The sequence below is a fragment of the Pholcus phalangioides genome, unplaced genomic scaffold (assembly GCF_987345545.1).
Source record: "Pholcus phalangioides strain wild (caught in Gottingen) unplaced genomic scaffold, Ppha-v1.0 ptg000009l_1, whole genome shotgun sequence".
Classification (NCBI taxonomy): domain Eukaryota; kingdom Metazoa; phylum Arthropoda; class Arachnida; order Araneae; family Pholcidae; genus Pholcus; species Pholcus phalangioides.
In genome coordinates, this window is record NW_028301602.1 from 46,376,823 (window position 1) to 46,395,340 (window position 18,518).

The 18,518-nt window shown below is 32.0% G+C and overlaps 1 protein-coding gene across 3 annotated transcripts in view; it reads left to right on the forward strand.

The window, feature by feature from the left end:
• The window catches only part of ck (unconventional myosin-VIIa ck), a 64,704-nt gene that overhangs the window by 20,648 nt on the left and 25,538 nt on the right, over nt 1–18,518 (forward strand). For all 3 annotated transcript variants that reach the window (XR_016193224.1, XM_089236399.1, XM_089236400.1), the window contains exons 17-33: nt 2,395–2,574; nt 3,970–4,065; nt 4,166–4,288; nt 5,469–5,576; nt 5,890–6,021; nt 6,340–6,411; nt 8,561–8,767; nt 8,953–9,030; nt 9,380–9,478; nt 11,006–11,238; nt 11,711–11,828; nt 14,149–14,451; nt 15,085–15,312; nt 15,418–15,591; nt 15,815–16,059; nt 17,064–17,227; nt 17,312–17,627. Coding sequence is in view for 2 of the 3 variants with exons in the window: in XM_089236399.1 (XP_089092525.1) it covers nt 2,395–2,574; nt 3,970–4,065; nt 4,166–4,288; nt 5,469–5,576; nt 5,890–6,021; nt 6,340–6,411; nt 8,561–8,767; nt 8,953–9,030; nt 9,380–9,478; nt 11,006–11,238; nt 11,711–11,828; nt 14,149–14,451; nt 15,085–15,312; nt 15,418–15,591; nt 15,815–16,059; nt 17,064–17,227; nt 17,312–17,627 (2,876 nt within the window). In the remaining variant the exon portion in view is untranslated. The remainder of the gene's footprint in view (nt 1–2,394; nt 2,575–3,969; nt 4,066–4,165; nt 4,289–5,468; nt 5,577–5,889; nt 6,022–6,339; nt 6,412–8,560; nt 8,768–8,952; nt 9,031–9,379; nt 9,479–11,005; nt 11,239–11,710; nt 11,829–14,148; nt 14,452–15,084; nt 15,313–15,417; nt 15,592–15,814; nt 16,060–17,063; nt 17,228–17,311; nt 17,628–18,518) is intronic.

The following is an 18,518-nucleotide window of genomic DNA, read 5'->3' on the forward strand; positions in this document are numbered from 1 at the left end:
TCGTTATAACTACATAACAATCGTTTATAACTACATAAACTGTACTCGGATCCACCCCTACTTACATCTGTAGTTCACAGGTATAGTATGTACAATTGTTTGGAAGTGGATTATTGTACAATGGAATGAAGCTATCGAGTTGGAAGATAAGAGGATTCAAGTTCCAAGAAAATACCAACTGTTCAGCATCATTGGCTATAGAAAACTGAAGATGAGTTAGGTTGAAAAGATGTGTGGAAAATTGATGTTTGGATAAACGAGGTTCTACTGCAATAGCATTTTAAAATATCTAATTCAATAGATCAATTAAAATTTTTTGATTAACCAGTCAAAAAATTTTTTAATTAACCAGTTAAAAATTTTAATATATTCCCAGCCCTAATAATCGTGTGTATACTGTATAAATGGTTGATAATAATACAGTAGTACTTTCTTTATTTATCTCATTATGATTTTTATTGTGGTAATCAACCATTAAATTGTAAAGTATTTCTTTAGATCAGATTTCCAAAATTATTCAAAATCTTTGTTTTACTCCAAAAAAGAAAAAAAATACAGTAAAACCTCGATAAGTCGTCACCTCAAGTTATCAAAAAATTATGACGGCTTAAGCGGAGTGACGACTTGAGGGGAGTTCCGTCAGTTTTAATGTGCGATGTTATGAAAATTGTATAAATTTAAAATAATATGACATTTATTAAAGTATGAATCAAAATAACAATATTAATAAAATTTATAAATAGCAAAAGAAAAAATAATAGAAATTTTTTACCTTTTCTGATCTCTTATTACTTAACTTACTGTGTTAAAATATACTGGTACTCTTTGATTTATACTAGTAATTTTTAATTTAGACTAACAGAGCAACTGTTTGAATAAGTAGTTTTTCTTCCTATCAGAACTCTCTATTGCACATTAATTTTACATAGACATCAAATTTAATTTTAGTGTTTGAATTCTTCATCAGTAGTTCATGATACAACTACAAAGTAATGTCGAACACTTTTGACTTGGGCAGGGAAAAGTAAACAGAAGACCTCAACTTGGGAAAGAATGTCTAATTTTTTTCAACAAAGATATTTTGTTTAAATTTCAAGCCCTAAATTAGTAGAGTCCATGCTTTCTATGATTATTTATTATCCGTGCTCGTTGCACTTTGACTTTAACTTGATTAATTTGATTCTTCGATTTACATAATTTTTGATTTCTTTGCACTATATGTAATCTTTGACATATCAATAAATTTTGGTTTTTCCGGAGATGCCCTGATCCCGCCCCTTGTGGGGGGCGAAGTGATTACGTTGCTTCTTGCAACAGAGCTTGGGTGTCTCGCGGTTTGTCCAGTTTCTCCATTGGAGCCCAGGCAGAAATTAGATCTAGCTTGAACAGTCCCTAACGTTCCAAAAACCTTATTCGGCAAATGAACTTCAGCCCAGCGTAACTTTTGTTACTTAAACTGTTTGTTCCATTTGGGTATATAGGATTTTATGGTGACTTTTAAGCATATGGCAATGCTGTTAACAAACTTTTTTTTTAATGGGAGCCATAAAAATAGTCTGTTTCTTTTTCTCAAACTTTTTCATAGTGACGACTTAACCGAAATTAGCGATGAGTAAACGAGGGTTTAATAACATTGTGGTCTATGAGAGCTGGAAGGGTCTGAAGAAAAATGATGACTTAACCGGAGTGACGACTTATCAGGGTGACAACTTAACAAGGTTTTACTGTAGATTGTTGCTTTTTTTTTTTTTGCTTTAAATGCATTTCTTTCTATTAATTTTAGGAAAAATTTATCTCAAAAATCAACATAAATGCTGTGATATTTTATTATATAATTACTAGCTGTATATAATACCTGTCGCTGCCTGGGCTTTCTTCAATTACTGGGAGGATTGAACAAGTGACAGACCATTATAAAGGCATGAACTATTATACATAATGCTGGCAGCAATAAAGAATTGATAAACCATTGTAAAGGCATATACATGCCTGAAACGCATTGCTAGGGAACCACTGTAACCAAAGTAAACATTCTGAAAGTGATTGTTGAGGCCCCAGAGCCATTGTTGCCTGACAGTTTTTCGCCCATTTTGGGTATTTGCCCAGCTCTGACTAACTTTTAAAGTAGCCTATATATATTGTTCAAGTTAAAATTTGGCGACGATCGGTCTAAAATTGTGGATCTGTATAGAGAACAGACACACACAGGAAATCCATTTTATGTATATGAATTTAATTTGATTCAGATAATCAGTAGAAAGATGTGGTTGAGTTGTTGTGAATTTACAAACAATATTTGATAAATTTATTAAATCTCTAATATTTTCTCTTATTTTTTGACATTCAGATTATATTAGTTACTAAATACAATTCTTTTTTATCCCCAAACTCTAGGATGCTCATGATTTGTTTCTGGAGCAGGAGAGAGACAGAGTTCTCACCAAGAAGATTCTTATTTTGCAGAAAGCTATCAGAGGCTGGTATTATCGTCGCAGATTCTTACGTTTGCGTCACTGTACCATCATCATACAAAGATTTTGGCGAGGCTACATCCAGAAACAACGTTACATATGGGCAAGTGTTGCTTCATATTTAAATATCTCAACAACAACTATTTTTCCTTGTCTTTTTACATGACTGTAACTAGGATTTTTGCCGCCTAGGGCAAACATTATTTTGCCATCCCCCACAATTTTAAAATTCAATAATTTTGTAATGGTGTTATTTGTTCCCACCTAAAACTGTCGCCTGGGGCAGTTACCCCCCCCCCTTGCCCTCTCTAGTTATGGCCCTGTCTTTTTAGCATAATCCAGCGGTTCTCAACCGATGCTCGGCGTAGCCCTTGGGACTCCGTGTGCACTTCCCAGGGGCTCCACCGGCAACTCGAGGGTAATAAAATAAATCAATAAATTTTATAAACGAAAAAGAAGCCTAAAGGGTACCTCCACATAAATAATATACTAAAAAGGGCTCCTCTACTCAAACAAGGCTCCACCATAGAAATTATACACCGAAAAGGGGCTCCACGAGTCAGAAAAGGTTGAGAACTGCTGGCATAATCCATCATCAATAGCTTAGTAGATGTGTGTTCTCTTAATTTAAAAGTAAAATTATTTTTTCAATTTTATTAGGCTTGCTTTTTAATTAACAAATTTCACATCTGATTTCTTCGTTATATAGTATCCTATTTCAATGAATAACTTTAGGTTGACAATTATACATATTTATGTATCTTAAACATCATAGGTCCCATATGTGTGGGTAAACCTAATGGTTTTATCAGTAGCCACATACAAACTATTATTTTCTATGCATGTGCATGGATGTCATGCACCTAAAAAAGACTGAATACCGCAATTTTATGCTTTAAACTTTTTTTGTGCTAAGGGGAATTCAGTATTTGTGAATGGGTCATTTATAATTGGCTGATATAAATATTAACCCTAGATTCATAAACATGCATGGGAGATACACTATTCATAAACATTTGTCTCTCTGACGAACATATTATATTGATGATTTTTGTTTTATAGAATGCAAGGAGCAATAAAACACACTTTAAATCTGAAAAGTTGTTTATTAATCATTAATTTTCGGAAATGAAAATTAACACAATAGTTATTCTGAGCAATCGACATATAATAAACTGCGGTAATCCATACACATGAATTTTTTTTTTGTCATTTTCAACATTCATGTCAGCCAATGGTAAATGACCAATTCACAAATATTGATCTCGCTCACCACAAAACCAAAGTGTGAGGGAAATAATCATTATTTTCATGATTATTCAGGCCAAGCAAACACAAAAATAACAACTTCTACCGAAGGATAAAGCGAAAATTTTTTTTTTGTTACATAGTGTTATTAATTAAATAAAAATTAGAAATTAGCCACACACAAAAAACACTTTAAATCAAAAGTACATATTCATTTCTTTTGTTTATTTGCCCTTTTCTCTTTGAGTAGATGCGCACTGGCTTTCAACGGCTTCAGGCTCTTATACGTTCACGTATACTTTCACATCGATTCAAGCATCTAAGAGGACATATAGTGGCTTTACAGGTAGGTTTCCTAAACTTTTTATGAATTGATATATCTCTTTTAGTACTTTATATTGTTACGTCAATTATTAAAAGTTTTTCTTTTCTTTTATGTATTATAGGCAAGATGTCGAGGGGCATTAGTCAGGCGATACACAATGAAAAAACAATGGGCTATTACAAAAATTCAATCCTTCGTACGCTGCATGATAGCACAAAAACAATACAGAAGGTTAAAAATGCAGGTTTGTGTACATTTATGCAGTATTAGTTTTGGGTTGTTTTTTTTTTTGTTATACCAATGATTATCAATTTTTTGGTTCCATTCTTTTCCCAACATTATCACATATTCATTCTTGAAAAATGAATTTCTTCACCAAAGCAATTCTTGGTTGCATCAATCTCAAGTGCCATTTAATATTGAATAATATGTTCAACCTGAACAGAAATAAGATTTATCATATTGAAAAATCAGATTTATCTCAAAAGTAGCCAATGAAAATCCCAGAAAAAAAGCTGATCAAATTGTATCAGTCACAAGAACTATTTCTGATTATGAAGATATATGTGATTTATTTACTTCTATCACTATTTTGCGATTATAAATAGTTTTCACACTTGTTCACTGGAGATGTGCATGAATGGTCTATACACCTGCCCATGTACATAAATTTTGTTCAAGCCTCCGGTGATAGAAGGCGTTATTTTCTTAAATAATCAATAAATGGTTAGGTTTCGCCAATTCTCCTGGGACAATGTGCTTACATCACCTAGTGTGGTAGAGCCGGAGTGTCTCTCGGTTCCTATCATTATTGCCGGAACAGAGAAAGTTATGTGCCTTTGAAAGTATAACCTTTATGTATTTACATACTTATAATTTTAAAAAAGTTGCTATGCAATTAATTATGAATTTATGTTAGCCCATTAAGCGGCAATGACGAGATATCTCGTCTGCATAAAAGCATCTTATTTTAGCATTGACAAGCCCAGATAGTTTGTAAAATTGATTTCTCGATGGAAAACTTTTCCTTATTAAAGAGTATATCCTTAGTTTGTACCTGCTGAAAATTAGGCAAAAGTCTACTTCATTAAAAAAAACAGAATTTTGAAGGGGGCATATATTTAGTAATTTCTAATTGCCACTGAAAGGGTTAAAAATTTTAAATAATTATTAAGATACAAAGTCACACAAACTCTTTTTTTCTCTAATTGAAAACAGTTTTGTTTGCTCCATGAAATCTTGTTAAACCAAATAATTTTGACAGTCTTTCACATTATCAAGGTTTAAATAATTGTATTTGCAGTAAGGTTGTGAGTTTTCAAGGTAGATTTCATCAATCTTTTGTTATTTTAAATAGGTAATTCATGTACTAACTGTGTCAATATTATTTATATCACTTATTTGTGGTTTTGTGCTTATTTTAGAACCGGCATCGCCTTGAAGCATTGAAAATGAGGGATCAAGACGAAATTATACTCCGAAAGCAAATGAACCCAAGGAAAGCCCATGAAGTTGCAGAACAGAAATTTAGGGTATATTTATTGTATTTTTTAGTGTGTAATGTAAAGCATGAATGTTAACACTAATGTCAATTCTATGATAAATTAATAGTTATGTATTTGATACAATCCATATTACATTGATAATTCAAATGTTTCTTACAGAAGCAGAAGTTTGAAATAAAATAGTTTTATTTTTTTAAAATCACAATATCATCTTTGAAAAAAATCTTTTCCATATATTCAATGTTTCTTATTAGCTTTTCAGTATTCTTGCTTAGATAATTCATGCTGGTAGGTGAACTTTTTTTAAAAACAATTCATCTTTTGGCACAATTTTCATTAGGAACGACTGCAAGAGTTGGAACTTAGATTGCATGAAGAGGAAGTATCAGAACGGAAGAGAATTGAACATAAAAAGGCTGTGATAACCGATGCCATGAATCGCCAAGAAGAGCAGCTTGATGACTCAAAATTGGTACAAATACTTATTTTGGTTTTTATTTGTAAGCAAGTTCTTTTAAAGATGAGCTTCAGAGAAGTATCTGTGTAGGTAGGATTCTTCTAGCTTAAGTATCCAGAAAGAATACTTTCTCTAAGGAAGGATAAAAATTTTATGAATTGTAGGACATGTACTTCATGTTTGTAAATATATATATATATTTATATATTGATTAAATTTGGTTATATACGATTTGATTGAAGTTTCCTTTTTCCTCCAGTATTTGAGTTATTACTCATTTTTGTCTGTGTTTGTCTGTTCCAAAACTCTTGATGGTTTAACTTCATTTTTCAGGTGGATGCGATGTTTGACTTTTTGCCAAGAACCGATTCCAATAATGATCAAACTGCACCATCAGCATTTAAGGTGAGCTAATTGGTTTTTTTATATTTTGTTTATTATTGCATTCATAAAACAAGAAATCACTTGATATATATAATATATATATAGGTCATTCTCACAAAATTGGGCAAAAAAAAATTTAATCAAAAAATCCAGAAAAATTCCTAAAAATCCTTCTCTACTTGCTGATAAATGAAATATAGTCAGCAATGAAGCTTGTTAAAAATTTCATGGTGAGAAAAATTAATTTAAATTTAACCATGTTAAGAGATATTCAAATCCAACAAGGCATTTTGCCTGTTTCAACACTTAACTCAGGTATTTTCAACCTGTTTCTTGTGAGCACCACAGTGCTCCCTGAAGCACTCAGAGTTCTCAATCCCTGTGTGCGATATTGTGCTCGCGGAGCACTTAATCACCATTCCGATTGAACACCTTGTACAAATTGCATTCAAGGATTAAAATCATCCTGATTTCATGCATTCCTATTTTAAACTTAATGTAAGGGTGCATTTCCTTTAATGATGGGTACAGACAGTGCTCAGTGCTCGCTATTATAAAAAGGTTGAAGACCTCTGACTTAACTGGATATTTATGCTTCATAATTGCAACATGTTCCGTCTGCTTTGGTAGCTTATTTTAAACTTGGACAAGCACTGATACTCTGAATAATTTTTTTGCCATTTGCATTTTAATTTTCTTTTATTTGTGTTTTCTCACTCCTTTTTTTGTCAATTTTATGGGAATAACAGATTTCTAATTTGTCTCTGTTTTGCTAGAGCACAAGTTGTACTCTGAAAGCAAAGTCTTTAGATGAAATGTTACTACAACTAGTTAATCATAATTACATCCACCTTGTACACATTCCTCTACTGAATTTCTATCGAATCAGCACATGCCGGAATTTGTGTTCCAAGTGTATGTGTGACCCTAACATATTTATGTTGTTGAGTTGCACTTGTTTTTTGTTTGTGCTACCACCTGTCTTCCATTTTCTGAAGTAAAGAGGGAAAGTTTAAATTGTCATGTTATGTCAGTATCATGTTGTAAGTCTGCCTGCTGTCTACAGAGAGACTTTTTCAAATTGAGAACCAGCTCACATTTGCACCTCAAAGCTGGAAAACAATGATAAATTACTGCAGCTTAATGTTGCAACCAAGAAATTTGGATTTTATTTACTTCTCCCCCCCCCTCTAACTTATGATCAAACCTTCCTTCTGATTACCTAATGCCAGGAGAAAGACATTTTTACATGTTTCGCAACACTGATCGAAAACTAACCATGTTGAAAACACGTTTTCCAGAAAATAATAGATGTCTCTGAACTTAAACATGTGGTAAAGTGAAAATCATTTTTATTATATATTTCTCACAAAAAAAAACTAGGAGAAGGACATTTAATAAAAACACTTGCCTTTTTTTTCCTGCATAAACTTAATTTGTGAATTAATTTACAATTCTAAAATTGATTTAAAAGGAGGTTCAAGTGATGGCTACATTCTTCTTAACCTTCTCAACACAAAATTTGATAGGTGGTAACTGGTGGTGTAGGACTTATACCAATGTTTTCCAAATGCCACAAATGGAAAAAAAAAGCTGGGGAGAATTTTCATTTGGCTATGAACTATTGATAAAAAATATTTAAAAATTATTAAAATGATGAAACATGAAAGTGTACTAGTCCTCTAAAAAATATATATTATTAAGAAAAAGAATGCATTTTTGTTTTAAGGCAGAAAATTATAATTTTAAAAATGGGCTGGGGACAGCCAAAAGAAGGGCATTTCCTTGACAAATGAAAATTTGTTCAAGCAAATTTTTAAAAAAATCTATTGATGAAAAAATGATAACAGAATGGCGACTTTTTAGAAACTGGGATATAAATAGAAAGTTTTGGGAAAAAAGTTATGTGCCAAATATATTTAATGTAAACTGCTGGGGACAAAATTTAGGCCAAATTTGTGAGAATCACTCATATATATGCTTAAAATGTATGTGTTTTTATTTTCTTGAATAAAATATGTAGCGCATTAAATATGAGGTCATTGTGTGGACTTAAATTTATATCAAATCAAATTTCAGCCAAGTTAATATTTATGTATTTAAGTGTGAAAATTGTGTGTAAATTGTTCTGATCAATCTTCAATCAATGTATGGAACTGTGTTTATTTAGGACCTTGAACATTCTGGTAGTGTAACTGTTGAAATGAGTGAATTAGAAGGCACATTGCCTGCTCCTCCCATCGATCAAGAAGATCTCTCAGAGTACAAGTTTCAGAAATTTGCAGTCACATATTTCCAGGGAAATGCCAGCCAGCAGTATCAAAGGAAGCCTCTGAAACAGCCTTTGTTGGCATTAGCTACTCAAGGAGACTGTATGGTGGGTTAAATGCTATTTTTTCCCCTTTAATATGTATTTTTATGGTGGTAATTGCTTTGCTTAAAATCTTAGCATCACAAATGAAATTCAATGAAGATACACATTATCTTTGGAACTAACCATTACTTATTAACAATGATAAAAAGCAACCTAATTTATTTTACAGTTTATTTTGTTTTTTGCAGGCTGCTTTAGCTTTATGGATCACAATATTGCGATTTATGGGAGATTTGCCAGAGCCAAAGTTTCATACAATGGAAAGAGTAAGTTTTTTTCCCTTCAAAATATCATTTTGTTAGCATCGCTTTTTCTTCTAAATATCAAATCCAGATACAAATATATACTTCTAGATAATATGTACTTTGATGAGCGCAATGCTTCAAGACATATGGAAAATCAATTATAGAAAAAAAATTTGTGAAATGTGAAAAATTTGATGAGCAGTCACACCAGATACTTAGAAAATTACTACAGCAATATAACATAGCAACTCCTCTATTCAATATAGCAGTTTAGGTACATTTTAACAGGTTTTCACTATATTCAACTTGCTAGTCGTATCATGAGATTTTTGTTTGTGCTTCTTTTACTAATGATGTACTTCCATTGAAGGATAACACATCTATCATGAGCAAGGTAACTGCTACCCTTGGACGAAATTTCATTAAAACAAAGGAGTTTCATGAAGCACAAATGATGGGAGTTGATGGAGTAAGTATTTTGTTTCATATAAATATTATTTGCCCAATGTTTCAAAGATTATCAGTGGAACATTTCGTTTTTATTTTAAATGTATTGTTAATTTGTATTGAAATTTTTTTAAAGTTTTGAATTACCCGAGTCAGAAAATCTTACCTCAAGTAAAAAAAGTTAAAAAATTTTTTTGATCAAAAGCTTTACATATTTCACCTTTTTGGAGAGACTTATTATAACTTATTATTACATTATTTATTTGTGTATATATATATATATCACCAAAAAGTGATTCATTTCAAATGTATAAGAACAAATATGAAAAGTTTAAGCTATTAAAGTAGCAAGAAATCTTGAGTATAGGGATTAAGAGATGCTCAATATCAAAAATTCTGAATAATATAAAAATGGAAATTTCTATGGTCTAACCACTTTCCCATTTTTCCGGGTATTTAGAAAAATATTTTTTTTGGAAGCTGGAGAAATGGAGGAACCAGTATTAGGACTATTGTTGTAATTACACATGCACTTCACAAACATTTCTCCGAGGAACTTCTAACATACCAAAAAGTGTTAAGTTCCTTAACAAATTTGTATATATATAGATGAAGATTTAAAAGAAAAAACCTTTTATTTCAATGAATATTAATTATTTATCACTAGCTATAATACCCGGCGCTGCCTGGGTTTAAATGGCTGGTTCAGTGAGGCTTTTGGATCATGTGATATCTCCCTCTTTCTTTGAGGGACATGCAAACCGTGTCTAAGTTAACCAATATGGCAAATTCCTGCATGACTCATGAAATAAACAAATCTAGATTTAAAAAAACGTAGAAATGAATTTTTTTCTCTTTTTTAAGCGGCGCGAGGTATTTTAAACTCAATATTTAAAAAAATCGAGAATTCAATACAATTTTTTAAATTATTGATTTGGTGGAAAATCCACTAAATTTTTGCATTTCTACAGTAAAATCAGCAATTTTAACACATATTTCTATGGGATCATCCTTTGCCTGACCCTCAAAGTGATGCTGATGATGATTCTGTTGTCTATTCAAAAAGCCTCATTAATGGGAGGATTGAAAAAGTGGCAAACCATTATAAAGGCATAAACTATTATATATATATATATATACACACACACACACACTGACAGCATTGAAAGAAGTGACAAACCATTGTAAAGGCATATACACATCTGCAACGCATTGCTAGGGAGTCACGGTAACCAAAGTAAACGTTCTGATAATGATTGTTGAGGGCCCCATAACCATTGTTGCCCGACAGTTTTTCGCCCATTTCGGGCATATATTTGCCCAGCTCTGCCTTACTTTTAATGTAGCCTATTGTTCAAGTCAGGTCCTATTTGGTGCATATACAAAATTTGGAGACGATAGATCTAAAATTGTTGATTTGTATGGAGAACACACACACACAGAAAATCAATTTTATGTTTATAGATTAAGATAAAACACACAGTAAAAGATAAAGTGATATTGCTGGAAAAAAAACATGTATATTTTAAATTTTATAATTTCTTTGTAGCAAACAATCGGACAAGGAGATGTCTTTAAACAGAAATCCAGAAGCATAAGAAACAAGTTGGTTTCATTAACATTGAAAAAGAAAAACAAATTGACAGAAGATGTAAGAAGACAACTGCAAGAGGAAGAGCTTGCAGCTGACAGCTACAGCTGCTGGCTGGAAAGTAGGCCTACTTCCAATTTAGAGAAACTTCATTTCATTATTGGACATGGCATACTAAGAGAAGAACTTCGGTAAGTTCTTTTTGGAGTTTTTAATTTTTTATAAGTCTAGTTTTTATATTTACTTTATCTTGGAATGTTATCATACCAGATCATACATATTGATGTGATTTGTTATCAAAAACATTGGAAATAGTGAGTGAATGATAGAAGATTAGCACCACTTGTCACTCTGCCACTGCCTCATCACTCTGAAAATTAAATCATTTTTGGTCCTTTGCTCAGAAAATGGTTGAAAGGTTTAGCATTAGGGCATTAGTTTTAGAATGTTTTTCCCCCAATCAATTTTAAAAATCTTTTCCTTCAAGTAGTTGCCTTATGCCACACTATGATCACCATCCACCACTGACATTAATTATAATTGTAACAATTTTTCCATTATAACTTTCCAGTACTCAGACAAAATATCCTTAGAAAATATATTATGCTCCTGTAATTAAAATTTGTTTTTTTTTTTTTTAAATGTGATTTTTCTATTTTTCAGAGATGAAATATATTGTCAGATTTGCAAGCAGCTTACTAATAACCCCAATAAAAGCTCTCATGCTCGAGGTTGGATTCTGCTGTCATTGTGTGTAGGATGTTTTGCACCTTCTGACAAAGTAATTTCCATTTGCATATTTGTGTTTGTCCATTAAGGAAATTGTGTGAAACATATTTTGAAGAAAGTTGGTGTTCATAATAAGGTGGGTCCCAAAGTGATACATCCACCTGTATTTTCGGTTTTACCTAAATATAAGTTTATCCATATCCATTATGAATTTATATATCCATCATTAACTATACCTAGCTTGTATTAAATGTATGGTCGCTCATTTTGGTTCGAACAACCCACGGTTCTCTTACTTGTTGGTGGTGTCACTATCCCGGATGCAACTAGGGTCCCCGATTTGGGAATTCTCATTGATGAGCGGCTTAGGTTTTCTGAACATTGTTCAGCGGTGGTAAAAAAAGCGAATAGAATGTTTGGTCTCATTTTCAAAAAGGTCTCTCCGCATTCTTTTAAAGTCATTCTTCCGCTTTTTCGAGGCTTAGTTCCTCCTGGACTGGAGTATGCTGTAAGGTTTTAGAGACCATACCTACAGAGGGACATAGACTTGGTTGAAGGGGTGCAGAGAAGAGCTAGGCGTGTCCTTATGGGCACACGGGGCTTGAGTTATGAAGAGAGACTTCATTTTTTGAATATGTTTACATTGGATGAACGCAGGTGTCGAGGAGATATGATCGAAGTGTTCAAAATTTTCAACATTTTAAATGGGATGGATAGGATGGACCATGAACTTTTAGTACACTGCCAATCGACTGCTTTTACAAGGGGACACCAATACCAATTGATGAGGGACAATGCAAGGCTATGGTGTCGCAGGGAATTTTTCTCTAATAGGGTTGTTAATAAATGGAATAGCTTACCCCCGGAGGTAGTAAATTGTAACACAATTGACACGTTTAAAAAGAAATACAATAAACATATTGGGGTAAATCAAGAAGCTATTCCATACTTAGAATAAGACAACCATAAGTATTCTTTATGGGCATTGTATAATATTTTATCATGTGTATATATTGTTTACAATTTTTGTTAATTGCATTTTTAATTGGGTTGCTATATTTTTGAAATATATGACATCCATATTTTTATGGGCATCTTTTTCTCAGCCACCTCATTGAGCATTTTGCCTGTTATGGCGTTGTATTTGTATTTGTATAAGAGTGTAGTAAGAAAGGAAAGTGCTTGTTTTCATGGTTCAAAATAACAAGAAAACTTTCCGTGGGAAATTATTGTTCCCAAGATCTTGTTCCGAAGAAAGTGATAATAAGTGAGTGAAAAATGTTTCAAAACTTGAACAAGCAATCTTCTAAGTGTGACAAGATATTCCTCTGGGGTATTGCCAAAAACTTGTTGAATCGGTTCCTAGACGAGTGTTTGATATTATAAAGAACAATGGAAAATTTATTGGACATTGAAAATATAATTGAACATGACTTTTTTTGTGTGGGTTTATCATTTTGGGACACCTTAGTTTATTGATGCAATCACACTTTCACATACTTATATATTTTATGATTGCAAGTTATTTCCATATTCAATGAAGTTTATTTTTGGGCAAAAAAAAAACCTTTAATAACTTCAATTTGTGTGATTTCATAATATGCATTTAATATGAACATTACATGTCATACATAGTCATGCTTTTTTTAAAATATAAAATACTATAGCTGTAGAATGCATTAGCTGTTTGCTTCACTCTACACCTATGACTGCCTTTTAGTATGTTATTATGCCACTTTCAGACCATTAAGCTGATAGTTGGATTGCATGATGTCTGAATTCTGAACATTAACTGATGGCCATAATAATGGGTTTTAATGATGTATACTATATTTATGGTAGTTATTTTGGTTTACTATAGTTTACTTGCAAATCTAGCTTTGAATGTTACACCACTGGAAGAACTACATGTTTAAAGAAACCTAATTTGAAATGATTTCACATGACGCAGTCATGAACGACTGTCTTGGGAAGTCTATATTGTTTTATGTTTGGTTGGCAATTTTGTGCTGTTGTTTTTTATTCTTCTTGGACGATGTTTTGTTTCTTAAATATATCTTCTTGTATTAAAATATAATTCAAGTTATTTAGGCTGTAACAAACTCCTGTGATGTTTAATACTACAAAATACAGTGATGAATAATGACATGCACATGAATTTCTTCTTTTGAAAACCTTACTTATAGTATAAATAAATTTTTTTTATAATTTATTCACTTCAGAACTTCAAAGCCCTCTAAGTTTTGGAATCTTAATAGAATTCAAATATATTTTCTATCAAGAAGCATATACCTGTAAGGCATACACACACACAATTGTTAGATAATTTGTCTAATAATTTACTAAATAATTTCTTTTTATATCTTCCATAGTTTGTTAAATACTTGCTCAATTTTATAAGAGAGGGACCTCCAGGTTATGCTCCTTACTGCGAGGAACGATTAAGGCGGACTTTCATGAATGGTACCAGAGGTCAGCCTCCATCCTGGCTTGAACTGCAAGCAACTAAGTCAAAGAAACCTTTGATGCTGCCAATCACCTTCATGGATGGGAACACTAAGACCCTTCTAGCTGATTCTGCAACAACTGCTAGAGAATTATGTGCTCAGCTCTCTGAAAAAATAAACTTGAAAGATCAGTTTGGTTTTTCTCTGTATATAGCTCTTTTTGATAAGGTATGCTAATTATATTCCATTTCTATGGCTTGAAGTATGAACATAAAACATTTTATCTTTGGCATGTTAAGCACTTTGTCTGTCATGATGATACAATTTCACTTCAAGCCATCTATACAAAGGAGTATTTTTTTTTTCAGAAGTTAAATGCAATATCTAAAAACGCATTGAAAAGATCCAAATTTAAGTACTTGCCTTGCACTTCCCGAACGCATGTTCTACCATTACACTACAGAGGACACACATTTTCTTTCCTAAGAACACTGTGTTTTTGGGCTGAATGGGATTGCCCAATAGTGAATAGGACTGCGGAAAGTGTGAGGTTGGTGGTTCGATTCCCCACAGAGGAATGTGACTTTTCTTTCCAATTATCTTTGCTTGGTATCCAGTCATCTGTACTTCGAAAAATTAGTGGAGAGTTTCATCGTTTCAGTCTACGTAGGATTTTTCATTTGACAAATGAAAAAGTATTTGTCTTTGCTCAAATTCTGATTTAAGAGTGGATGTATTTGCTTGACCATTGATTTTCAAACTTCCTGTTACACTATGTACCTGAATTGTATTGTCAAAATTCTGTGGCACTCTGTATCACACAGCTTATCTATTTTTTATGTACATCACCTATATATTCAGGTATCATCGTTAGGAAGTGGAGGTGAGCATGTAATGGATGCCATTTCCCAGTGTGAACAATATGCTAAGGAACAAGGAGCGCAAGAAAGAAATGCTCCATGGCGATTATTTTTCCGTAAAGAAATTTTTGCACCCTGGCATGATTCAACTGAGGATGTAGTTGCAACTAACTTAATTTTCCAACAAGTTGTCAGAGGTGTTAAATTTGGTGAATACAGATGTGATAAGGTATGGATTGAAGATAAATATAATTCCTCATAAAGATCTTTTAGAAGTCATTCATCATAAAGGCAAGATATTTACATTAATTCCCTCCTCATTTTTTTCAATTAGGAAGAGGATCTTGCTATGATAGCAGCACAGCAGTATTATATTGAATATGGTTTGGATCTGAATGTTGATCGCCTTGTGAGTTTGTTGCCAAATTATATTCCTGATTACTGCTTTCAAAATTCTGAAAAGTGTATTGAGAGGTGGTCAGGTCTTGTATTTACAGCTTGTAAAAAGGTATGGAGAATTTTTATTGTTTTTTCACAATTTATTCCTCAAATTCCAATGTAATCTTTGTATGTATTATTTATATGATATGAAATTATTTATTGCTCATATTTACAGAAATTTGAGAGTACAATTTGTAAGAATTTTTATTTTATATTTCAGTTTTATTTAATATATTCAAATTTTACTTTGTGTATTAGTTTGATTCAAATAATTATATATTCCATTTCAGTCCTATTACTACAGAGATCGAGTACAAGCAGTGAGAGTAAAAGAAGATATTGTAGACTATGCAAAATTCAAATGGCCTTTGTTATTTTCTCGCTTTTATGAGGCTGTACGCTCATCTGGTCCACATTTGCCCAAAAATGATGTTATTTTAGCAATAAATTGGACTGGTGTGTACGTAGTGGATGATCAAGAGCAAGTTCTGTTAGAACTATCATTTCCTGAAATTACATCAATAGCGAGTCAAAAGTGAGTTTGAGTTTTTTTATAAAATTTCATGAATGCAACAAAATTTGGTTTTTCCAGACACTGGTGGGATAAAAATAAAAATCATCCGTAAAAAGGGGCAGTCACCACATCTGAGGGGGTTGTTATTGAAGAGTTTTAAAAAAATGTAATTATATTTTTTTTAGTCGTTAAAGAGGGGTGGCCTTCAAGAGATATGTTGTGTATATCATATGTTGTATTGTTTCATTTTTTTGTTATAACAAATCAAAATTTAGCGCAAATCCATCTGGAAGCCCTACTTTCTATTTATGCAATTTTACTTCGAAAAATTTAAAGCAGTCATAAAAAATTATTATTTTCAATTTATGATAATGCATTATGAATAGAAAATGCTTGTGTGTATAGAAAAAATGTAGCGTATTGTGAGTATGCAAGAGAATAATTACTCTATATCAGCTGTTCTCTATCTTTTTGTTTGCTGAGATCTTTTAGTTATTTAATTAGGTTGTGATGTCATAGGAAATTTCATCTTTGCAGATTTGGGGTGTCTTGTAGGAAAGGGACTTTCTAGATATTATTCCAAGGCAAACTTTGAAAATTGTAGTTAGTTGTCTGTCTGGGATTTAAACCTGAGTTCATTTCTAAACTGGGCAAATGTGCTAACCAATTACTAGAGACACAAATTGCGCAGTTTGTAAGAGGACCCGCGTTCGATTCCCAGAAGAGGCAATTAACTTCTTTCTAAAGTTTATTGCAGTATTATGTCCTGAAAGTCTCTTTCCTAGATGTGTTGTAGGCTGAGAAAAAAACATCTCAAATTAATTTGATTTGTTTTGTACATGTTTTCGAACAAGATGTCTTATAATATTCCTATTTTGGTTTTATTTTTATTCATTTGCTAATTAATAATTTACCAAGCACTACCAATTACATCATTAATGAATATGAATATTTTGCATAATATATATTGCATTGTCTCAACTTTTACTTAAAAATAGTTTTACAATTTAATTTATCTATTTCAGAGGGACACGACCATTTCTCCAGAGTTTCACGATAAATACACTCAGAGGAGAAGAATTCACATTTCAGTCACCTAATTCTGAGGATATACAAGAGTTGGTTGAATTTTTCTTGTCTGGTTTGAAGAAGCGATCAAAATTTGTCATTGCATTACAAGAATATAAAGGTAATGTCTTGTATCAATTTATAGTCGTGCAGTGAGATTTACTGTCAAGACTCTTTATTTCATGCCCTTAAACTTTACTTGTAGGTGAAGGATCATCTTATTTATCATTTGGTCAAGGAGATTTGATTCTGTTAGATGAAAACCATTGTGGTGAATTCGTTGCTACAAACAATTGGGTTTCAGGCTTTAATGAAAAGTCTCATGAACGAGGAGATTTCCCCTCCGAATTTGTTTATGTCCTTCCTACATTAGTCAAACCTCCAAACAATATTTTAGCTTTGTTCTCTCAGGATGCTGGTGCACAGTACCAGAAAAGTATTATTTCTCCTGGACCTATGAATGGACCTGATCCCATCGACAAGCCCCATACTCTTGAAGAGTATGCAATGGACCACTTCAGGTTTGTCTTCATGTGGATTTTTTTTTTTCTGTTGGAAATTTCTTTTCAAATAAAACACAATTGATGTTGGACTTTTCTTTATAAATAATAAAATCTTTCAATTATTATGACAAGTTTTGAAAAACTTCTATCTTTTATATATCAAACGTATTGTACATTTTAAAAAAAAGAAAACTAATTTAGGAATAATGAAATTAAACCTTTTTAGTCATTCTGAAAAGTTTATCTTTCCCCATTTATGCGTTAATATTTTCAATTTTGCTAATGAAATTACTAATTATTCATGTTAAACTTAAAAAAAAACCAGTATTTGGGAACTGGAAAAAAAGAAAAGGAAAGCTTTTCTTTCTCTTGAATGTCATACTCTGTTAATATTGGTCAATAAGTCAATATTAAGTCAATTTTGTAAACTCAAATACAGTGAAACGTTACTACAACATTACTCGATATAATGATAAATCGCTCTACAACTATAGATTCTTTCAAATCTTGTGTGAAATTGCCTATAGTCTATCCTCTCGAATCAACAATATCCTTTACTATGATAAACCCAACTATAAAGATATTTTTTAGGATATTTTGAAACTGCTCCAACAATATTTTTTATACTTTGCTTGAAAAATACCCTTCAACATATTTTTAAACTCATCACATATTATAATATCTGTATTTGGTACCACCTGTGTGATCACAGAAAGTGTTGATGAAGTTTTCGATATCGCTACTTTTCTGTAATACACCGAGATGTATTGTGATAAACCTTTTTACAATGTAACTGAATTTCGTTCATTAACTAACGAATTAAAACTTTTTGTGGCATATAAATACTCAAAAGTGCATTTTTTGGTGGTACTAATAACATCAATTTAAAAAAGATGGCATCAACAGCAT